This window comes from Quercus suber, unplaced genomic scaffold (assembly GCF_002906115.3).
Source record: "Quercus suber isolate HL8 unplaced genomic scaffold, Cork oak 2.0 scaffold_347, whole genome shotgun sequence".
In the NCBI taxonomy this organism is placed as follows: domain Eukaryota; kingdom Viridiplantae; phylum Streptophyta; class Magnoliopsida; order Fagales; family Fagaceae; genus Quercus; species Quercus suber.
Window position 1 is genome coordinate 471,225 of NW_027069799.1, and position 24,635 is coordinate 495,859.

Consider the following 24,635-nt stretch of genomic DNA (forward strand, 5'->3'; position numbering starts at 1 on the left):
ATTTTCATCTCTCTCTCTCTCTCTCTCTCTCTCTCTCTCCCCTATATATATATATATATATTATTGGTAAGTTGCACATGTACCTAATGGGAGAGGTGCCAAATGAGCAAGAGCTCATTGGCGATTACATGAAAGTCTTTTTACAGGCCTTTACAATCATCTTCCTAGAAAGATTGCTCAAGACTACTCTTAAATGATAGATGAATAATTAAAGAGCTACTAAAAATTGGGAAAAAAAGGACTCAAAACATAAATAAGACTCATGATCCTCTGGTAGTGCCTGTTATAATTCATTCCTGAAAATTTTGAAAATTTCAAACTTAATTAAAACTAAACCATCAACTTTTGGACCGAAATATACATAATAATAAGACTTAATAATAATTCTCATAAAAAAAAAAAGACTTAATAATAATTAAAGTAAGCCATTGTACTTTAAAAAAAAAAAAAAAACCCTAAGGTAAGCTATGAAAGGTGCCAAGAAGGCCCTACATTAAAACTAGAGCACAATTCTTGAGTCTTTTGGATTTTGATCTTGTTTCTCCATAAACTCTTTGCAAGCTGTATCACTGAAAGCCGTTAATTGTGAATTTCCAAGAGAGCCTCTTAGTTACACTGACATTGAACTTTAGTTCCATTCATGCTTTGGGATCTCCTTTGATGTGAAACCTTGGGTGGATTCTGTTTTAAAAACAATTGATACAGCAAGGAAATGCTGTGTCTGGCTATTTCTTTTGATATATGGAACAGTTGATAGAGGCAGAACCCAAAATAATCCCAAAAATAAGATAAGATTTCTGTAAACCTGGCCTATTCTCTAGACTTTTCATTCAGATTTTTGTAGAGTTTAGTTTCTCATCCATGCTCTTTCATCCTCTACCCTGATTTATAATCAGAACCTTAGCAATTCCTTATCTAAGACAGTTGTCAAAACTACATCTTTCATCTGATGTTGGGGTTGCCTGCATCATGTATAATGCACTTGGTGATCAGCATTATCATTCTCATTGTATTCAAGGAACAGTGGAAGGACTAGATAATATTATGTTTAAGCTCTGTGCAAATTTAATGCTAGGTTGACAGGTTATTACATCTTTTTGCAGGTAGTCGATGCTTATGCATTAATTGGGGATGTCTCTGGTCTTGCTGAAAAGATACAAAGCTTCTTTATGCAGGAGGTTCTTTCAGAAACACAGACTGTGTTGAAGAATATAGTGCAAGAGGTACGCTGACATAATTAAGAAATAGCAGTGCATGGGCTTTGTTGCTCCAAATAACCTAGAAAGAAAAGGAATGTTAGATACCTTTGCATCATTGTTAATTTATGCCTCCATGATTCCCAGTTTCTCTTCTTCCACCCTTTTCCTTTCCCCTCTTCTATTGGTACATGTTACACTCAGAAATTCAGGATGATATCTGGGTAACTAGTTACAAACACTTATATCTTGATGCTCTCTGTTGATAATCCTTTTAGACACAAAATCTTTACATAAACATATGGGAAGAACTGCAGCTTAAGGTTTTGTTACTCCTGTTTTTGTTATATGGATACACGTATGAATTAACTGAAAGAATCGTTCTCTTTGAATAAGCTCTTTGAGGCTTATGAATTTGGATATACCAAAATATCCAAACAAAACCTTAACTTTGTGCCTTTTTCTTTTTTTACTCTGGCATTTTCCCCTCACCTTAAAAAAAAAAAAATCTTGATGATTTTTTATTTTTTGCAGGATCAGGAAGTACTATTGCAAAATACTAGGTATGTTTGTACTTATTTAGAGCCCTTTTATTTAACTTCATCTTGCACTTTTTGTATGCTTCCTAATTTTTGCAGCAAAAAAGGAAATAAAAGAAAGAAAGTATGCGTCCTAATTTATTTCATATGAATTCCAGACTTACCTACAGTGATCTATGCCTTCGGATACCTGAATCTATGTTTAGGCAGTGTTTGTTAACAACACTAGCTGTCCTATTTGGGTTGATGTGTTCTTATTATGAAATTATGGGCTTTCAGCTGGACAATAAGGTAAACTCCATTTCCTATAACTTATTCAATCTATAAGTGTGTGTATGCCATTGTAATTTATGGCAGAAATTTTTGACATATGTTGTTCTACTTAGATCCTCCTTTATAAAGAAAAAGAAAAACTTTTATTGGGCTTATTGCCTTTGATTTTGTTTATGGGTGAAACTTTTACATCTTTATTTCAGGATTCAGCAGACCAAACTTCAAGTGTGAAACAGAAGGAAAAAGATATCCTTTGGAGTTCTGGAGAGGTTCAACAAACTGATTCAGATACTAAAAATTCTTCCAACTGCCAAGGAGTCAACGGCTCTCTCTCTGAATCTGTAGACAGAAAGCCTGGTTCATCTGTGGTGGAATCTACAACCAATGGCTGTTTGGTTGAGACTAATAGAACTACTCAATTGTCTAGTTTGGATTCCCAAGATATAGTTGATGAGACTAGAAGGGATGACAGTACAGCATCTAGTAGTGGATCCCCACAGTATCAACTGCGGAAAGATGCTACAGAATTTGTTTCACAAATGCTTCAAAGGGGTCGGAAGAATCTTTGGCAACTCACAACTAGTCGTGTATCTGTCTTGCTTTCTTCTACTGCTGTTTGTTCAACAAGCATCCACCAATTTTTGAAAAATTATGAAGATCTGAATGTCTTCATCTTGGCTGGGGAAGCCTTCTGTGGTGTTGAAGCAGTTGAGTTCAGGCAGAAGTTAAAGGGCGTTTGTGAAAATTATTTTGCAGCATTTCATCGGCAAAATATTTATGTAAGTTTGTTCTACCAGCTCTTGTTCTCTACGTTGTTTAGTATCATTCTGCTAGATGTATTGTTCGGTACTGCATGCCATGCACCTTAAATGTTAAGCCTTGTGAATTATATACATAGAATGCACACAGCACTCCCAAAAAAAAAAAAAAAAAGCACACTGTTCATTTGATCCCTTAAGTTTGACTCTTTTGAAATTGCATTATTAATCATCAAAGTCAATTTCACTTAATAGTTAAAGCATTAAATTAATATTCTTTTAGAATTTTGGGATTTCAAGAATGACATGAGAGATGTTCTCCACGTGACTGCCTTTTTGAAGAATGCACCTCTTAATGGTTTTGAAACAGTTTTTTGAAACCAGATATTTGGACATTGGTCACATCCCAGTATCTTATGGTGAACAATGATTTTGAATCTGTCTGAATAATGAAGCAATTTTGTACGTATAGAACTAATATGCATGCATTTCACACAGTACATTTGATCCCTGTAGTTGAAACAATTCTTTATTAATCATCAAAGTCAATTAACTTAGTGCCTGTCTGCTTACCTTATGAGTTGGGCAGGTTGGGGATCAGGAAGTTGGTGTCTTTTAATCAAGCATTATTAGGTAAATGGTTATGGAGGTTTGGCAGTGAAGTTACTCGTCTGTGGTAGAGGGTTATTGCCACTAAATATGGAGAGGGCAAAGGGGGGTGGGGTACTATAGTATGCAGGAGGGTACATGGTTGTGGTCTATGGTGAAGTATTAATGAAAGGTGGGAGATTTTTTCCAAGCATATGGCTTTCGTGGTGGGTGATGGTACTTGAACTCATTTTGGCATGATAGGTGGGTTGGAGATAGTCCACTCATTATCCTCTATCCTGAGTTATACGAGTGTTCTGATAATAAGGAAGCTTGTATTTCTGAGCTTTTTGGGGTCATCAAACAGATGGGACTTTTGGAACTTGAGATTTTATAAGGATTTTCATGATTAGGAGTTAGAGGATGTTTTCTCTTTTCTTAATTTTATCCAATCTCTAACTCCAAAAATTCGAGATGTTCCTGCATCCTTATTTCCTTGGAAGGGCATTTGGAAAGCAAAGTTGGAAAGTAAAGATTCCTAAAAGGTTGGCTTTCTTTATGTGGATAGCAGCTCATTCGTGGTTGCAATGAGGAAGCTGTGAATCATCTCCTTCTTCTTTGTTTTACAACTCATGCTTTGTGGGTGCATATGCTTTAAATTTTTGGGATTCATTGGGACATGCCAGGTTTAGTAGCTAGTTTATTATTTTGTTGGTGGCAATGAATTGGGAAACATAATTCAGATATTTGGAATTTGGTCCCAGGATGTTTGATGTGGACCATTTGGATGGAACGGAGTCGTTGCTCTTTTGAAAATATTGAGAAAGTGTTGGTTTAGTTGCAAGATTTGTGCCAGAGGACTCTTTTTGATTGGTCTAGGTGTTGGGGCCTCTTGGATTGTTCCTCTATCATGGAGTTTACTTCTTCCCTTAGAATAGATTCTTGATTTCTATGTTTCTTTGCTTTTTGTTGTCTTTTGTTGTTCACCATCGTGAACACCCTGTATTTTTCGCCCTTTTTCTTTTTAATAATAGTACTCTTATTACCTATAAAAACTTAGTGCCCATTTGAAATGCACTTTTAAGCTAGCTTATTGCTTATTTTTTATACTATTTGCAGGTTCTACGTGATTCACCTACTTATTTTATTTAGTTTTTATCTTTTATCTACAATACTTTTAGCAAAAAGCTAGATAAGTTGTTCTCAAAAGTATATTAGTGTCTGTTTGTAATTAACTTATTAAGTTTTTTGCTGAAAACTTTTTTTACTGAAAGTGTGCTAAAGTACATTTGTACTTTGAAAAAATGAGAAAAAGTTAGAAAAAGTGAGATTTCAAAAAAATGAACATAAAAGTTAAAAAGCAAAAAGCTGGTGCCAAACACACACTTAATGGTTAAAGTATTAAATTAATACCCTTAGATTTTTGGGATGAGAAGTTTCCTCTGTGACTTCCTTTTTAAGAATGCACTGGTTAGTGGATGTGAACAGTTAGATAATGCTTCAATGAAGAATACATTCTAAAATTCAAACTATATGTAATTATTTTTGGGGCAAGGTTGTCCCACTTACAATGACACCAGCTCTCGCTAAATTTTGTTCATTTATTATTTAGTTTTGTTTCTGCCCAAGATTTATCCATAGTACTCTGCAGGACAAAACCCATTTCTTAATATATTAATTTGTTTTGGTTTTTTCCAGGCACTGAAAATGGTTTTGGAAAAGGAGAACTGGCTGAAATTGCCACCAGATACAGTCCAAGTGATTAGTTTTGCGGGGCTTGTAGGTGATGGAGCACCCCTAATTGTTCCATCTGTTGGAAAATCAAGTAATGCCAGGGTGCGTTCTTCTGATAAATCAGCCAGCTTAGTTGATGCCAATGCAAAGAAGAGCGGATTTTTACATTGGCTTAAAAGTGGAAACCCCTTTTTGCTAAAAGTAACACACGATTCCAAAGAAGGTCGCAATTCTTCCCTACTTAATGGGGTTGTCTGCAGTGATTTTGATGGGAATAATAGTGAAAATTCTCATGATGATAAGTTCTCTCCACGAAAGAGCGATGTAAATCATACTAATGGCTCTAATTCTATATCTGAAGATGAAAATGAAGATCTTCTTGCAGACTTTATTGATGAGGACAGTCAACTTCCTAGTCGAGTTTCCAAACCCAATGTTTCAAGAAGTGACCCTGCCCATTGGAAAGATGTAGAGGTTACAGCTCAAACTGGATCCTCTGTTTGTCTTCTAAGGTGAAATACTATTAAATGCTGAGATAAAGAATACTCTCTCTGCTAGCATTATAAGTTATAACTTTAATAATGTTTTTTTATATGATTTTATTAAGTTGTATGTGCTTTTACATATTAGGTCAATGGATAAATATGCAAGGCTTATGCAGAAATTAGAAATAGTCGATATCGAGTTTTTCAAGGTATAATCCTCTCCATGACATTTTCCTTTTTGCTTCATTGCCTTTATTTGTCAATCTCATTGATGGAAAGCTTGATGCTTTCAATTTTTCTCTAAATTTGTTTTCCTCATTTAGTATATTGTTGCAGGGGATATGCCAGTTGTTTGGCATTTTTTTCTATTTTTTATTTGAAACATTTGTTCAGCAAAACTCCAGTTCAAGTGGAAAGAGCTTCACTGAGTCTCTTAATTGTAAGAAATTGTTTCTTTTTCTATCATCCTATTTTATGTTGTTTTATCTGCCATTCATTCTTTAACTCGTCTTTATTTTCTGTTTTTTTCTATTTTTTTTTTGGTGATCAAATATGAATATCTAGATGAGATCTACTTACAGTTTGAACTGATACATATTTAAAGATCATATATCATCTTGTGATACTCAGATCGGCTAAAGACGGCCTTGTCAAGAATAACACAAGATTGTGACCAGTGGATAAAACCCACATCCTCTTCACCCACATCGTTGAGCACATCATTTATGCATGCAGATATTACACCTACCAGTCCTCCCAGTACAAAATTTGGTCACCTCCCAGGAACAAGTTTTGGTCTCAAGGTATTCATTCAAATATCTAATAATTAAGGGTACTAATGTGAATACAATGACTATACTTTAGACATATTTAATGTTCTCATAATTACCTCCATGCAATCTAGAAATTCCAAAAACATATTTGGATTCTGCTATCTTGGAGTTACTCCCTTTAGGGGAATGCTCATTTTTCTGCTCCAAGTTAACATTGGGAGAAATGTATGTCTTTTCAAAAAGATCCTAGTAGAAATTTGGTCATTTTTAGTGGTGTTGATTTTCTGCAGATGCACATGGTTATAAGAGGTAATTGAGTAAATGCACAATTTTAAGTTCTAGAATTCTTAGGTAGATAGAACATTGTTTTTTTGGTTTAGCCTTTATTTATTTATTTTTTTATTTTTTTATCCTCATCCTAAAAGAGAATTTATAGCTTATTTTTATTTTATTTTATTTTATTTTTTATAAGTAATTAAGATTTATTAATATCAAAGAAAGAGACACCTGAGTACACAAGGGTATATAGGGGTATACAATCAAATACATAAATTACATAAATCAAGTAAATCAAGATAGAAAAGAAAGAACGATTTATGAATGCTGACAACCAGTCCATTAAGGTTCTAAAAAAGAATAACTTGAGATCTGGCATAGTTCTCTCATTATTTTCAAAACACTTGCTATTTTTTTTTTCCCTCCAAAGACACTGCATCAATGGGGAACAACTATCTATATGTGACCAATTCAATAATGACCAAACCGACCTTGCCAACAAGCTAGAAGCTCAACAACAAACTTTGGCGTAACCCAACTTACCCCAAATAAACTCAAAACCATAGGACCACAGATCCGTAGCAGCTAGGCAATGAAGTAAGAGATGGTCAACTGATTCACCATTACTCTTGCACATAAAACACCAATCCATAATCCATACCCTTTTTTTCCTTAAATTGTTAGTTGTCAAACTTTTCCCCAAGGCAGCAATCCATACAAACAAAGCCACTCACAAAGGGACCTAGAATTTATAGCTTTTTAAAGCCCTGCTTTTTCTAGGCACAATCGTACTCTTGCCTGGCATATTTTTTAAGCAAAATTAACTAATGAAAATAAGCTATACCAAATGAACACACAAGTAAGCTTCTGTTCAAGTGTTTTGCAAGTTTCTTGCTCATCTCTAGTTTGTGCGTGGCTGTAAAAGTATCACAGTAATATGTTTTAGTCAAACATACAACCTCCAGTATATGTGAGATTTACTGCTGCTTTCATAGTTGACATAGGTGACTGAAGAGGCGTTACAAGAAATGGTCATGATGGAGAAATGCCCCTTTTATAATTATGAACCTTGTGGTTATGAAGGAAATAGAGAAGAAACATTTTGTAATATATGTAGTCAAGCTCAGCTTTCTATCAAATTCAAAAGGTTTTTTTTTTTTTTCCCCCCCCAAGTGGTTAAACTGCTTAAAATGTTTCCTCATCCATGTCTTGTACATGTATTGGTTACTTAAATTACTTTCAAAGCCATTTGTAATATATTTGTGCCTACAAATAATATGACCGTTATCTTACAGGAAAGATGTGCAGGTGCTGATACTTTGTTTCTTGTTGCCCGAATACTGCATAAATCTAAAGCTCATCTCCAAGTGATGCTTCTGCAAAATAATGCAACTATAGTTGAAGATTTTTATGTGCATGTGGTATGTCTCTCCCTTACAAGTCTGTTGGCATGGTCAGTATTTGTTATGGTGACTTGGGATCTCACAAAACTTGATGTGGCTTTCAGTTTTAGTTATACCATACATGATTAAAGGCTCTATACAATTTGGCAAAGGCCATTGGAAGATCTATAGAGAAAAATCATAGAACTCTCTGCCTCAATCTCATAACTTATTAAATAATATCAGTTTTTTTATTTTTTTTAATGAAATAAATAATATCCGTTAGATGTATTTATATATAATTGAAGTCACCCATATGTGTACAAACGAGCATGTGCACAAACAAAACATACACTAAAGCATACATCTTATTCTGTTTACGTGTGCTTTTCATATGGAGGTTCATTTAAACTTAGCTCAAAAAAGCTTTTTAGGTAATACTGATGCTTTAGAGTATTGAGTTTTGAGAATGATGACAATAGTCTTAACCAATCCACGTGTAGCTGGAATTTTTCTTGGCATATGCGTATGATAATAGTCTTAACCAATCCTTGTGTAGCTGGAATTTCTCTTGACATACACTTGTTTATGAAAAAATATGCTCTACCCCCCACTCTTTTCCCTTATTCTATTTTTCTGCTGGTTGTGTTTTCTTTTTGCTGATTCCCTTCCTGTTTTCTCTTTAATGAGTAAAGTTGCTGAGGGTGGCCAAGTATGAACTTATGGTTGTGTTTTTCTATTAGTAATTCATGTCTTTTCCTTTTATGGTTCTCATTTAATTGAGTGAGATGTTTGGACATCTCATTACTTTTTCTTTATTTGAGTTAAAACCTCCTTTATTTAGAAGAGCATAATCTTAACTATATATGTTATCAGGTGGATGCTGTGCCGGATCTTGTAGACCAAATTCATAGGACAACTGTGAAACTTCTTCTTCACATTAATGGGTAAGTAGAAAACATATTGCTGTTCCTGGCTGCATATGAGTTGAAGAATTTTATGTCCAGCCCTTTATAATTGCCATCTACATTGGCATTTTGCATCTAATATTATTGATCAATTAATGGTTTCTATATTGTTTATTGTGATTTTAAGTTTTGGGATATTTTCAAACATAGTGGGAGTGCTAATATTTTTGAACATTTCAAACTGTTTATTGTCTACCTTGAATGGTAGATTTGTGATGCCCCAAATTGATTGGATATTGATTAAGTGTGTGTTGTGTGGGTGTGTGATGAGTCCCACATTGGGCATATACTGGGTTGATTTCGGGTTTATAAAAAACTATAAGTAGCCTCATTTGTTATTAGACTAGTTGTTTTGGGGTATAGAGCAGATGTGGCTAGCTGTTTTCCTTGGGTTGTTACAAGATTGGTCCCTTTACTCAACAAAGCTTTAAATCAATGCTGGAATATACATTGATGTGATTTTTTTAGGATTGGGAGTTGGAATCAGTCAATTCTTTCTTTATTTACTCTAGTTCTCCTTGGGTGGACTGGAATTGGGGATGGGATATGCTGGTGGCCTTCTAGGGACAAGAGTTATGAGGTTAGTTCCTTCTTTGAGGCACTTTGAGGGGCTATAACTGAAAGTTTTTCTTGGGAGACCATTTGGTGTGTGAAGTTCCACGTAAAGAAGCTTCTTTTTCCCTCTTTCTTTTGGGTGGACAGCAGCTTTGAGTAAGTTCTTGTCAATGACAACCTCTCTACAAGGGGGAATTATAGTCTATTGGTGCCGTATATATAAGAATGATGGTGAGACAGTTCACCATCTCCTACTACATTGGACATTGGCAAGCAAGTTGTGGTCTTTAGTTTTATCCTCATTTGGATTGCATTAGGTTATGCCTAGGACAGTTTTGGAGGTTTCAGCTTGTTGGAAGGAGAGGTTTGGTTGTTATGAGAGTGGTTTGATTTGGGGTGTGGTTCTGCTTTGTGTTATGTGGCTACTTTGGCATGATTGGAATAATCAAGTGTAACAGCATGGGGCTTCATGGGAACTTGTTTAAAGCTACGTTTCTTAGATCTTTAGTGGATGGATGCTTTAGGAAATATTCATGGGAACTTATTTTAGATTTTCTCTCTTCTGAAGTTTTGATGGTAATTGGTAACTGCTTTTGAGGATATAAATGATGTACATCCCCATTATTTATTGCATTAGTTTTTCTGAAAATATTTTTTTACCTTTTTAATTATCAAGAAAAAAAAAATGTTTGTTAATTTTCTTCCCCCAGAAGGTTTCCAACACAAAATTCTCAAACTAGGAAAAAAATAAAAAACCCTTTTGAAATTTCAATGGAACTAGGGAAATGAGGCACCTGAGAGGAAATTCAAACCAACTCTAGTTGATGAATTATAATCAAATAGCCCAAAGTAACTGGGAATTTGCAGGATGCACAAGGTTGAGTCTTTTGGAAAGGGTACTGCAAATAATGTTATGCAGAATCATCTGACAGGACATGCTATTGCTGAATTTGGTGATCATAGATGGTTGGATGTTGCAACTTGCAACTAATCAGAGCTCTAAGATGCACCCAGCTTCTGGGTACTGGCCAATAACTTTCATTCCATTAAGTTTTTTTGTAAAGCTCCAAACTGACTGACCTAATTCTATAGGCAAATCCTCTGATGAAAATGGGAAAAGGGAACTTTCAGTCAAAAGTAATAGGCTATGAGGGACGATGATTAATCTTTGCTGCATAATACCAGTAGGACAAACATAAACAATTATCTCTTTCTCATCTTAACCCCTCTACTTTGCCCCTTGCCATTAGTGGTGGTTGTGATTTCTTAGATTTTTTTTGATAAATAATAAAGATATATATTGAAGAACACTACCTTATGCAGAAAAACATAAGGCAGAGAGAAAAAATACAAAGGGAAAAGAAAGAGAAAAAAGAAAAAAGAAAGGAAAAGATACTAAATACACAGGAGAGAGCTAAGGAATGTAGGGAAAGAATCACTAGAGGTGAGTCCCCAGGCCCTAGACCAGTCAAATAGAGAGCCATTAAAAGAAGCCGAGAGCTGGTCATCCGAATTTTCCATGTCCTCAAAAGTCCTCCTATTTAGCTCCCTCCAAAGACACCACATCAAGCATAAAGGAGCTAAATTCCAAATGCTAAACAAATGCTTCCCAGGCCAATTCCACCAACCAAATAGAGTATCTGCAACCAATCTTGACAAGACCTAAGAAAACCCAAAAGATCTAAACTCCAAACTCTACAACCGATAAGCCTTACCACAATGTAGTAACAAATGATCCGCCGTCTCCCCATTACTATGGCACATGATACACCAATCGACAAAATCCATCCCTCTACTCCTCAAATTATCGCCTGTAAGGATCCTATCCCATATAGCAGTCCACACAAAGAAGGAAACAGGCCGCGGAGCCTTAACCTTCCAAACACCTTTCCAAGGAAAAATGATGGGCAAGGGGCTTCTCAACTTATTGTAAAACGATCGGACATCAAAATCCCCATTTTTTGTCAACTTCCATTGCATACGATCTCCGTTCTCAGTGGGAGGTAGATTTGAGCCCAAGGCACGGAGAAAAACATCCACACCACCCATTTCCCAATCATTCGGTCTCTGAGTAAAATGAACATCCCAGCTTTTCCGTTTCTCTATCCCCAACCGTTCAAGAGAAGAGCCCACCGATGCCTCTTTATTGGATGCAATCCCATACAAACTCGGAAAAGTCAATTTAAGTGGAGAATCCTCACACCATTGATCTGTCCAAACTAGCACTTTTCTTTTCAATCTAACTGATTCTTAAATGGGTAACTACTTGTTGCAGGTATGTTGATCGGGTTGCCAATGCTAAATGGGAAGTGAAAGAGCTTGGACTAGAGCATAATGGGTTCGTTTACTTATTCTTATCCTTTAATGTATATCGATTTTAATGCTTATGAACTTGTGATTTTCATTAAACAATGATGTTAATGTTTATAACATCAGGCTGTGTGCGTGTGTATATATGTGTGTGTGTGTGTATGCTTATTATGTATGCAATGCTCTATTTGGTTACTCAGTATTACTTAAACAATATTAATAATGGACATATAATTAGATCTATCATAGACAAACTTGGGATTGCGAGTGTAGGTAAGTTTGGTTAATTATAATGGGACCCATTTCATTATAGTTTGATTTACATAAGAGTCAATGGTGACTCTACAGTGGTAGAGATGCTTTTTTCTTGCTTTATAGGGGTAACTTAGGCTGCATGTTGGTAAATTTGATGTAAAGGTTATGTCAAGCCCAGGGGGATTATTTAACTTTACCCTTCACTATATATCCTCAGTTTCAACTTTCCATAGTGAACATAATTCAGATTAATAGTTTGAGGTCTAAGTGCATGGGTTCTTTTTGTCAGGTCTATTTAGGATCATTTTATGTTAAATAGTAATTCCTAAAGATTTAGCTGGTTAACTTAACCTTGTTAGTCTTGTCCTTTTGAGGCCTTCTACTTGAACCATTTTACTTTATGATTTTTGTTTTGCTGTTGCTTCTTCTTGCTAATGACTGATAATCTCTACTAAATTAAATTTAATGTTTCAGTCAGCCTAGAAAGTATGGATATTTCAGAGTAGCAGTTGTATCTGTACTTAAAAAAAAAAATCCCTAATATATAGTGTTTGTTTGTTGCCTGTTGCCTTTTAGCTTACATTGTTATTTTTCTCAAAAACTTTTTATATACAACTAAAATTAGCTACTTAAAAATTATAAATTTATTAATTAATTAAAGTATTCATTATTGTACAATATCATAAATTTTCAAGAATTGAAGTATCATTGTGTCCCTATTATATCTGATCTATATCCTGTATCCATATTGGTGCTTCCTAGAAGTCAGCTTTTGGTGTTTGAAACCTGTGGACTATGTAAACATATTCTCTAAGCAATTGCTTATGACACCTGAGAACAGTGAGCTTATCTGTTCTTCTGTGATTCCTTCTATACAATGTTATTGAAATGCAAATATTATAATGCATATCTGCTTATGGAAAAAAAGGAAGAAAAGAAAGAATGCATCTCTACAAGGCCATTGCTAAAATTTCGAAACATACGGTATAATAGGCTGTTATCGTTTAAAGGATTTTGAAGATAATGAGTGCGAGAATAACGATTAAGTGATTAAATTCATTATTTCTTATCAGCTTTAGTTTTTGTTCAAGTCTTATTATTTTTTATGTTCAACTCCCCAATACTCGTTCTCTCGTTTATTTGAAAACCACTATTATTTGACTAGCACTCTGAAGTGTGTTTTATCAACAAGTTTGTTGATTTAATATTATTATTTTGTTGGTATTAGGTACGTTGATTTATTGTTGGGAGAATTTAAGCACTTTAAAACAAGGCTTGCTCACGGGGGACTACGCAAAGAGGTAATACTCGACTGCAATTCTGTGAGGCACCCCCTTAAACTTTAAAGAAAGCAGAATTTGTGCCTCAAAATGTAAATTACTTTACTTTTTACCCTTAAGCTGACTTGACTTGTTGATAGTGATTGCTAATTTTAGTTTAAGGTCATTAAATTCGTGCATTGATGGTTTCTATCATGTCAGGATTTGGTGAAGTTATTGGTATCTTGATCTTTTTACCATATTGGACTTCCATTTTGTTTGGGCAAAAGCTTTGATTAGGTGATGTGTTTATAGCCTCCAGCAGGTGCGCGCGCACAGGGGGTGGGGAGGTGTGGGGGCTTAGGCCACGTTTGGTTCACTTAATAAAGATTGCGTTAGAAATAGTAATTTAATATTATTGGAAATAAAAGATGTTAGATGTTGTAATGGAATAACTATACCTATTCATAAAGTTTGGTTCTTATTAAAAGTTTGTGTTTTTTGGAAATATATTAAATTTAAAATTGTAAAATGAATTAAGGAATAGTTATTACAGTCATTTTAGAAATGAATAAGAATAACTATTCCCTATAATAAAAATGAAACCAAATCACCAAATAGTTATTACATACAAATAACCATTCCATTACAAGATTTTTTATAGCCTTCCAAACTTGGCCTCAGTTGATGAATTGAATAAAACCCGATTGACCAATTGACCAACTTGAATATTATATCTTGTATGTTTAGGTTCAAGACCTCCTCTTAGAATACGGACTTGAAATTGTTGCGGAAACTCTTATTGAAGGTCTATCACGAGTGAAAAGGTGTACTGATGAGGGACGAGCTCTGATGTCACTGGATCTTCAGGTTCCTTTTTTAGTGTGTCAACTGACAAGAATCTGCACATTGCAACATTTCCTTTGTATTTTGCTCCCTTTTTTGCCCCTTAGTATATTTAAAGAGTGTTGTCTTTATTCCTTTCAGGTTTTAATTAATGGCTTGCATCATTTTGTCCCTATAGATGTAAAGCCTAAATTACAGTTGGTCGAAACCTTTATTAAGGTAAGCATAATCATGGTTTCTTCTTTGAAAGTGAGTTGCAAATAATGGTGAAATATTTTTGGATTGATGTAAATTTGAGGATTATTGCTGCTTTACCTATATGACACAGATGGTGTACACAACTCTCAAAAATTACTAACTGCCATTCTCTCTCTCTCTCTCTCTCCCATACAGGCATACTACCTACCTGAAACTGAATATGTATACTGGGCACGGACTCACCCTGTAAGTTCTATCCCTACTGAAAATGAGAAATTTCTCTGATACGCTTTTTTTTAAAGGCAAATTTCTCTGATATGCTATGTAATTGTTTTACATTACATATATGAAAATACTTTTTTCCATGCAGGAATACACTAAAAGTCAAATTGTTGGGCTAGTCAACCTTGTTGCGACGATGAAAGGTTGGAAGAGAAAAAACAGGTTGGATGTACTGGAAAAGATAGAGTGAGCTGGCATGCAACTTCAGTTACTCCGTATTTTTTGTGGTTCTTTATACTAATGATGTATATTGGATGGTATTCTGATCTTCATTATGTAGAGTGTATCTTGAGGTTGTATATCTTCAGATTTCCTAATACATATCTGAGCTTGTAACATATGATCATCCCTTCTTCAAGGGAAAATCAAATGTAATTTTAGATCACATAATAGTTGAAATAATGAGTTTACATTGATATAGTCAAGTTTCGATTCCATGTTCTCTTGCAAAAGAAGCAGAGGTACCTTTCTGTATTTGTATTGAATGGTACACAAAATTTTGTGCATCACTTTATTGCTGTTCTAAATATATATATACACAAATTGTTGATCCTCCTGCACGCCTGATTGTCATGTTGCTGATCCCTATGATCTGATCTTTTTTTTTTTTTTTTTTTTTTTTTTTTTTTTTTTTTAAACTTTTTTTTATTTTAAAATTTATAGTATTAATCATCCGGAAACATTTTATGGGGAATTGAAAAAGTTATAAAAAAAAGTAGGTAACTTTTCAATTTCTATAAAAATATCTTAAAATTATTTATTAATATATTTCGTAAGAGCACACGAGTAAATTTTTTTAATTTTTTTTTATAGCATCTTGATCCCCATGATTCTGTTTATTCTTTTTCTCCTTCGGGTTATGATATACTGTTAGGAATTTTCAAAAATATTAAATGGCTGAGTATTTAATTATTAGTTTAGTTCTAATTAGACAACACCATGATTTTTATTTTTTATTTTTTTGAAGATCTTATATGTTTCAAGTATGTGTTTTATGGAAAATTATTAGTTGTTCTTGTAATATGATAAATTTGGGCTCGTTCTTCTCACATTTATAATTGATCCTACTATAAATTTAATTAGTACGATTCATAATGAATGTGAGAAGAGGAACACCACGTCATGTGTTTCGAAAACACCTAAAAACACCTAATAATATAATTTAACCGTGTTTTATTCTTACATTGTGCTCATAAATTCTTGGTTTCTTTTCAGTGCTGGCGTTAGCTTATCACATGTCTCATTTGCATGGAAGGGATCAATAAAGTGCTTTATTTCAGTGAAGGTGTTTTCATTATTCATTTGCATGTTGGAGCTCGATGTTTGAGCTCCCTGTGTATAAGAAAGTTACTGTTGTTTGCACTTGAAGGCATGAAAGTTCAGAAGGCAATCTATCCATGATTCTTATCAAGGCTGTATGCTTCCATGTATGCAAGTCTCAACCAAAAGAGAAGGAAAGAAAAAAAAAGACTAGACCCCGTTTGGTTTGTCATTTCAAACAACATTTTTTTAGTTTTTAAACAGCATTTCACGCATTTCAACACACTTTTTTACCCACACGTATTTCAAAAAACTATAAACTACAATTTTCAAACTACTCTACCAAACACCTCCTAGATCCGGAGAAAAACAACTAAAAAAAGATCGGGAGAAATTCAGTTTTTTTTTTTTAAAATTAAATGACAAGACATTTTTTATTTTTGCTAAAGATAATGAATGGTAAATTGATAAATAAGACAGAAATTGATTTATTTCCACCATCTGCAAGTCTCATCATATCGTCATTGTTCCTCCCACTCTCTTGTCTTTTACTTTGATTGTTTGCTTGTTCAACTCTCATGATTGCTTCCATCTGATCTGACCAACCCTCTTTTTTGGTTTGATTATTTGTAACTTTTTTGAATGGCTTTTTTATTTTCTTTCTACGTGGAAACCGCTGGTGACTGTGTGAAGGCACCTATCATGTTTAACGTAACGCAAGGCTGATCCACTGGTACCTGCAAAAAAATCATTGAAGCAAAGTGAGAATCCAATAAATTCACCTATCCCTTCAATTTGTCAGTTTTTTCTGACTCATATGTCTCCTGTGACTTTGTTTTCCACAGGACAATCTGACACTATCATTTCTAGTACTTGCACCGTGTAAAAGCTTGGACTACCTTATCATCCCTCACGTACGTAATTTCTATGTATGCATGCAATTGAGATGTCACTCTCACAATTTTACCAGCGCGTGGGATTTACTAACCCTTTTTTTTTTTTTTTTTTATAAATTTTATCTAGCACCATGTTTGTCAAGATCATTTTTTAAACCTAGCATGAATAATGATTTTTAAAATATTAACAAAGATATGAAAATTATGCTAATTCCAGCTGAAATCTTTTATGATAATCATTAACATAATTTAGAGATTTAAAATTTTTACCTTTTTGATAGGGAAGTGGCATCCACACGGACATGGGTTCGTGGGATGGATGAAAAATGCTTTATTCATTTGTGGTCCTTTTTTCTTCATTATTTTTCTATTCTAGGTACACCCACGTGTGTTTCTTTTAAAAAAAAAGAAAAAAGAAAAAAAAAGAGAAGTACATCCATATGTAACCTCACATGCTATTGCTTATTTCTCAATGGGTCAGCAATGATGCATGCAGGTACGGAGCCATTCCTTGACATGTGGACAACCACTCATAGGTGTTAAAATTTAAAACAAAATATTCAAACTTAATTAAAATTTGACTTTTTAAAAATTTTAAATAAAATTAATTTTGTAATAATTTTAAAACTCAAAGTTTTGACTCCATCTCTAATATGGGTAACTCAGTTATAAACTACTTTATAATAATGCTTTAAAATGAATGAGATGGACACACAATAAACGTTTGTGTAATGATATTTGATATTAGGTATAGTTTCGGTGATAGATGAACAAGTTATGAAGTAAATTATAAAGAAATTGTGTCCTCACCATTAATTACTCTCTGACATAAATAGGGAGGCAGTATTGCGTATACTCCGTTGCATATCAGAGTATATGCACCGGCTCTTGTAGTATCTCAATGGCTTGAATGCTTATAACAAGTACCAAGACTTGGGTTCGAGAGCTGGTGAGAGAGAGAGACCAAAGAGTATATGCAATTTTATAGAGGCTAGTGCCCAATCTAGTGGCACTCAATTTTATCATAAGGAAATTATTTTAGATTTGACCATGTGTGTCAGTGGTACTCCTTTAAAAATTGTATTCGTTAATCCGGAAAATGTGAAGGAACAATGACACATATCCACTACTGACAGAAATTATAGCAATCGTGACAATTCGACTTTTTTCATGGAAATAATGGGTTTTTGCCGAGGAAAAAAAGAAAAGAAAGAATTGTCTTTTTCCTTTATTTTTTTTGGGGGACAAGTTAGGATGAAGAGGTTAATTATGACACTAATGAGATTAGAAAAGACTTGTGAAGGTACAGTTAATAGTTGACTTACGAAGTGGCCTGCTCCAAGAATCCAATAAAAGTGAAAGTTTTTGTATGACTTCCTGAACCCTTTGGTACTTCCTCTATTACCCCCACAATAGAGAGGGGTTCTGTCGGTGCTCAAGAAATTTTGTAGCCCTTCCCACCTAATACATGGATTGCGTTAGCTAGGCTTATTTTACCATGTAATTAAGTAAAAATTTATAGGGTAAACTTTTAAAAAAACAATAATAATCTCACATGAAAGGGTAATCTAAATTACACAATATTGAGAAAAAAGAAGAAGAAAAAGAAGAAGAAGAGGATGAAATAAAGACAAGGATGAAAGAGATAGAGAGAGTTACTTGAGCTTCTCAACCCATGCTTGTGTCCCCTTCGTTGCACAGATAAGATCAATCTACAAATAATAACAAACGAGACTATGACATCAGCCCCATCATTAAGGTTAAACTAGCTAGGAAGATTAATATTACCCATTAAAGACATTACAGTCAGAAAATCAACCAAATAATTGTGTTTTTTATAAATGATTCCAATCAAGTCAACATATTATATTGGAAATTAAGAGACAAAAATCATATAATAGTGGGTGGTCCAGATGGGCTGCTAGCCCTTCTCAAATCCCATAACTTTATCGCATTGTTGAAAAGGACTTTGAGTAATCTTACCTGTCCATTGTATACAGTCACATTTACTCCTTTAGCAAGGAGCTCATCGACCTGTAAAAGAATAAGAATTGGTCACAATTTAAGATTTTTTAAGACAAAAATTGTAAACCATAATAAGGCCACATAGGTAAGGACTAAGTAAGTCTTTCGGGTCAACTTCATAGAAGAGTCAAATCTAAGAAAAGATACTAGCTTTTAATCCCAATTTGCTTTGTGAAAAAGTCAATAATAAAAAAAATGAATGAAAGAGAGTAATTTGGAATCTTCCTGCCATAAAATATCAATTTCGTTTTCAATGTATATACTATATTTCAGTTTCGATACAAGTTTTGATCATTCTATTTATTGCATCAATGCCAGGCAGCGGAGCTATCCACATATTTTATTCATTAAAAAAATGGTATAAGAAGAAAGAGAATCTTAATTTATATAGCAATCTAATAACTTGATTAATATAGAACAAAAATAAGATTACCATGTAGATGAAGAATGCATGTTAAGCCGAAGCTCAAGCAAGTTTCACCATATTTTTATCTTACTAGGCCAAAGGAGAATTTTAAGATATTAGATTCTGTTTTCTGTCCCTCACATTAATTCTTCTATCAAATAGGCTCAAATTCAACTAGTTGATGCTCAATAACTAGTTCATATGTATGAATTAAGTAAAACTATTTGAAACTTTTTAAGACAAATATGAAACATTTAAACTTCTTTCTGCCTACTTTAATTTCTTACCCCACTAATCACTGGTTTCATGAAATCCCCTGAAAGCTTTGTAAAAACAGAATCTGACTGTCCTCCCCACCTGCAAATAAAACACTTATATACTTCTTTATGAATTATGTGCTTTCAGCAAATTTTTTCCCCTTTTAGAGAGAAGGAAACTCACGTCACATTTTCTGGAATCTTGAGCTTTTTTTTAATGACACCATTCATAATATCATCCAAACCACCAGTAGCAGCAAGAGCAGACCTCAAGGAACTCAAATATCTTGAATATCTTCTTCCTGAAATCGCTTTTGATGATTCCATGGCTGTTATGGATATCGAGTCACTTCCAGAATCCTGTAGAAAATTGTAGAAGTCCTGCAAAATGCAAATCCCCCCCAAAAGAAAGCAATATTTTTAGGCTATAATTGAATTTTAGATACAAATAGTTACATGTTCATTATGGTGCAAAAGTATATACCACATTATTGCTAAATCTGCCAATCACTGACTCAAGTTCTGACCACGAATCGGTTGCCTCAACAAATTGACCTTGCTGAATTTGTTTCTTAATTTTTTGAGCTACACTGTTTAATGAAATGGGTTTGTTAGTGGACTGAAAATTTCCAATCCTCATGTGGTTTTTATTCTACATTTTAATTGAAAGTACATAACATAGACCTGTTTGATGCCTGAAGCCCATTGTTATCAATTCTCGAGACATCTTTGAGAAGAGGACCCCATGATAACTGCATTATCAAATTTAAACCTTAACTGAAATATAAGAGTTGCATTTTTTTAATTCAGAGAATTAATCATTAAGTGATAGCATATGAATTGGACATAAAAAATTAGGACTAAGTACCACATAATCTTCTGGGGAGATCCAGCTGTCCCCTAATGCCACTCCTACATGTGGAAGAAGCATATATAATCACAAAATAAGTCACTTTTTAGAAGAAGAAAAAACATCTACAAAATCAGAATTACAGATATCCTGTGCACGGTGAAAATGACCCATCTTTATTTTCTTTTTCAACTTTCCTTAAGTATATTTTCAGATTCTTGATATTGCTAATCACAGAAAAACTGCTTGAAAAAAGATTACCTCCCAGTTTAAGCTTCAATTTCCCAGCTTCTATGGCTTTCACGGCTGCCAGTGCAAGAGTGACAGCAAATTTACCACCATAAGACTCTGCTACAATGTACAGGGGACTCTCTTGTAGGTTCTCATTCTTATTGAATAACTCCTCCAACAATGTTGTTAAATCATTTCCTGCTTCCTCATCGGTTGTCACAAACAGTTTTTCATCCTCAACAAAACTATATCCGGTTCCAACTGGATTATCCTACATTACACCGAGTGATTTGGTTTATAAAACCAACAAAAAATTCATTAAAATTCAAAACCATTTACTTCATAACAGAGTTCCAATCAATTACCACAAACAGAAGATCAGCTTTTCGCAACCATGTCGAATTCCGTTGCTTCAAATCAGTGTCTAGAGGCCCAACCTCTTCAAAATTCCCTATCCCAACTCCTGAAGCACCCTATATTTTGACAGTGAATTATAAGCAAATACAAATATTCATATATGAAAGCATGAAGAAACTCAAAAAATATATGTTTCAGACAACAGCACAAGTTTCTAAGTTTTTTTCACATTCATTCATTTCTATAAATCAATACCAATACTTACAGGTCCACCCTGCAGCCAAAGAATGATAGGCCATGGCTTTGTGGAATTCTCAACTCTGTATGGACTTTTATAAAGCCACCAGAACATATGGGCTTCTGTGTAATTCAAAAACCACATAAACACACAAGCCAAGATCTATTTGTTACAATTCCATTTGAGACAATTAAAAAGAGAACACAAAAAAGAACCAAACTTTTTTATCAGTGTGACTTAAATGGCTTACTGGGTCTGACTTCAACATATCCCCATTCTTCTGATCCTTCCTTGGCTTTTGCAGCTACTGCTATTTCTCCATGAAACAGAGGAGAACAGAGAAGAAGAGAGAAAACAATAATACCCCAGTTTCCCATTTAGAAGGCAACACTAGAGTCAGACACCCACTTCTCCTATTTAACAGAAAACTGTGAAGCTACTGAGGCTTATTTTGCTGTCTTTAACAGAAAAATAGCATAGAGGCGGAGACTTCAATAGTATAGGTCGTTCTAAATGCGGAACATAAGGCCAAAGGAGTTTTAGACTACACATGTAATTTTTGTTTTTCTTTTTTTGAGGTGGGTGGGGGGTTCTGTTGAATCTGTTTAGTAAAATAAGATAGAGACTGAAATAATCTATTGATTCCCATAATAATAATAATAAAAAAAAATCTATTGGTAGAAATTTCCTTAAATAAACCTCAGCCAATTATGTGCTATTTACAGGAATATAATGACAACGCAGGATGACTATGAAAACAATGACAGTAATATTCAGCCAAAAAAAAGGGGTAAAAAAAAAAAAAAATTCTATTCTATATTTAAACTCTCTATTAGATCACAACAACAATAGAAGATTGGTTAAAGTTGACCACATATATTCTTTTCCTCCATTAGAAAATATTGTAACATCATATTTTATATATATAGATTATTTTTTTATTTTTTATTTTTTGAGAGAGAGTTTCAATCTATGACGTCCACTCCTGATGATAGTTTTTTATTATCAGACCAAGACAGAAACTTTAACAGTTGAACTAACTGGAACCCACTATATATAAATTAGTTAAAATTGACCACATATATTCTTTTCTCTTATTAAAAGAATATTGCCACACCTATTTTATATATATAGTAAAAAGGATAGTTTTATATACAAATACAATGATAATAAATACTTATAAATAACATTTATTATTATCAAATTTATATTTAAGTAAAAAAAGAAAAGAAAAAGAAAACATTGCTGGGATGGGATCATATCCTACTCTCCACCACATAAAAGAGGCATATATTCAATTCTATATTTAAAGTTTAAACCCTTTATTAGAAATTTAGAATATTGCCACATCTCTCTGAAAAAAGTTTCTGCCTCATCATATTTTATATAAACAGTAAAAAAGAGAGATAATTATATAAATAAATACAATCATAATTAAAACTTGTTAATAATTGTCAAGTTCATTTTTATTTAAGACCAAAAAAATATATTTTATTAAACTTTTTCGATACAATAAATAATTTCCGACTAGTGAAAATTTTATAATGAGTTTAGTTATAATAGAAATATTGGTTTGACATAGACATTGTCTAGTTGTGCAAGGTGTGTGTTGGATACTTGTAGTATGACTTGATATGTGGTAAAGTCAATTAAAACAAGCAATGGTCCTTTCACTGAATGCATATAGAGATTGCGTGAGAGAAGATTGTTTTTGCTTGCAGTGAACGGGACGTTAAACCCTCACAGGTAATAAGGGGGGGTGTATAGTAATAGTATATACCAATCAATCTTTAAGCGTGAATCTTTAAACATCTCATAAAATAAGGCAAGTTTAATGTTTTACTGCCCTTTCAAACAGGAGAAAAAAATGGGTAGGGACAGAGCAATGAGCATAGGTCAAATGTGTGTGGACTAGGATAGCGAGGCTAAATCGTGTGCGGCGTCTTAATTGGGATGAAAAAGCCGCACACAACGGGTGGAATAAAGACATTTTACCGTCTCTAAAGAGGAGGTGAGAATGAGATGAGGGAGAGCAATGGATACAATTTGTTTGTGTGGATACTGAGAGTAAAGAGACAAATGTTTTTAAATGATATATAATATGTATTAAAAAATTAATTGTATATACTATAAATACAAACACTCTGAGACGGTGGGCGATCTATTCTCGCCTTATCCTCTCTAAGGGTTTGTTAAAACTCGTGCCGAGTAAGATGAGACTAGCAGGTCACATAGGACAAATGTATTTCACGATAATTATGAAAGAATTAAGTTTTTCCTCTAAGTATAAATTAGATTTTGTTTGATTTGATTTTTATTTATAATATATATATACACACACTTGATGAGATGCATGGTGTGCATTAAGCAAATCCCTGACCAACCCATTGGGTTCCATTGATTCATTGAAGTATTGAACTCATGGAGCCACTATCACGATCTTCAATATTCAGCTAACTTGGCTGTTAAATTGAGAATAGTTAAAGTTTGTAAAAGTTGGTGGGTTTGGGACAATACGCTCATTCAAAGAGCTTCTATCTTTCTATCCAAAAAAAAAAAAAAAAAAAACCCAAAGAGAAATAATGGGTGGCATTTAATTCACTAGCATATGCATAAAGGAATAATTTTTAGGTGAACTTCTGAAGTTGGAAGTGCACATTTGGAATGCCCAAAAAAGCAAATGTTAGTACCAACCATATTTGTTGGGTTATGATAATTGATAATCCAGGTTCAGATATATAATACCTCATCTTTTTGTCTGTGAATGTCTTTCAATTGCTTGAGATGAACGCCATAGTTTCCAAAATTGGATTGAACAAAGAATCCAAAAATAAAGTGATTTTCAGCTAATGATTTTATCCGAGATTTGTGAGCACAGTTACTAAGTACTTCATCTTTTTGCCTGTGAATATCTTTTCAATTGCTTGAGATGAACGCCATAGTTTTGAAAATTGGATTGAATAAAGAATCGATAAATAAAGTGATTTTTAGTTTGTGATTTTATCCTAGATTTGTGAGCACAATTACTTTTAAAAGTATTTATAACTTAGAAGTTAGAAGAGATGTTTAGAATTAGACTTCTCCAAGAACGACGGAGTCAGAACTTGGAGTTAGAGGGATGGCTTGGTTTGCGGCAGCAAAGATGCTATTTCTTTTTTTTTTTTTTTTTTTGTCTTTGATGCATGCATTTGCTGCTAGGTAAGAACAAAATTATTAAGGTTGTTTGTTTTGGGTAAAATTTGTTAATTGGACTTAACATTTTTAGTTTTATTATTGATAATTTTTGTTGCTAGGCTAAATTTTTTTGGGCTTGTGTATTTTGTTTTAGATTTTAAATTGATAAATTATTTATGGTTTTTAGAAGGAGAAAAATACTAGAGTTACAAACTTATTTACAAATTATTGATGTTATGAGTAATTATTAGCAAGTAAAATAAT

At 33.7% G+C, this 24,635-nt stretch overlaps 2 protein-coding genes across 3 annotated transcripts in view; one reads left to right on the forward strand and one right to left on the reverse strand.

Annotated features, from left to right (window-relative positions):
• The window catches only part of LOC112016335 (uncharacterized), a 28,407-nt gene extending 13,170 nt beyond the window's left edge, over positions 1-15,237 (forward strand). For both annotated transcript variants that reach the window (XM_065759941.1, XM_065759942.1), the window contains 16 exons: positions 1,104-1,223; positions 1,731-1,759; positions 1,894-2,026; positions 2,212-2,787; positions 5,053-5,600; positions 5,719-5,782; positions 5,910-6,012; positions 6,204-6,376; positions 7,918-8,043; positions 8,881-8,951; positions 11,803-11,865; positions 13,321-13,393; positions 14,102-14,221; positions 14,339-14,416; positions 14,591-14,641; positions 14,766-15,237. In XM_065759941.1, coding sequence (XP_065616013.1) covers positions 1,104-1,223; positions 1,731-1,759; positions 1,894-2,026; positions 2,212-2,787; positions 5,053-5,600; positions 5,719-5,782; positions 5,910-6,012; positions 6,204-6,376; positions 7,918-8,043; positions 8,881-8,951; positions 11,803-11,865; positions 13,321-13,393; positions 14,102-14,221; positions 14,339-14,416; positions 14,591-14,641; positions 14,766-14,867 — 2,430 coding nt within the window. In that variant the 3' untranslated portion in view covers positions 14,868-15,237. The remainder of the gene's footprint in view (positions 1-1,103; positions 1,224-1,730; positions 1,760-1,893; positions 2,027-2,211; positions 2,788-5,052; positions 5,601-5,718; positions 5,783-5,909; positions 6,013-6,203; positions 6,377-7,917; positions 8,044-8,880; positions 8,952-11,802; positions 11,866-13,320; positions 13,394-14,101; positions 14,222-14,338; positions 14,417-14,590; positions 14,642-14,765) is intronic.
• An 898-nt stretch (positions 15,238-16,135) lies between these two features.
• LOC112016336 (serine carboxypeptidase-like 51) lies at positions 16,136-21,808 on the reverse strand. The gene is made up of 13 exons (XM_024048881.2): positions 21,448-21,808; positions 21,225-21,319; positions 20,968-21,075; positions 20,633-20,873; positions 20,390-20,433; positions 20,206-20,273; positions 20,006-20,111; positions 19,706-19,902; positions 19,552-19,621; positions 18,817-18,867; positions 18,493-18,545; positions 18,159-18,294; positions 16,136-16,674 (listed from the first exon to the last, which is right to left on the reverse strand). Exons 1-13 carry the CDS (start codon positions 21,572-21,574, stop codon positions 16,600-16,602), a joined length of 1,371 nt encoding a protein of 456 aa, XP_023904649.2. The 5' UTR covers positions 21,575-21,808; the 3' UTR covers positions 16,136-16,599.
• Positions 21,809-24,635: the final 2,827 nt, after the last annotated feature.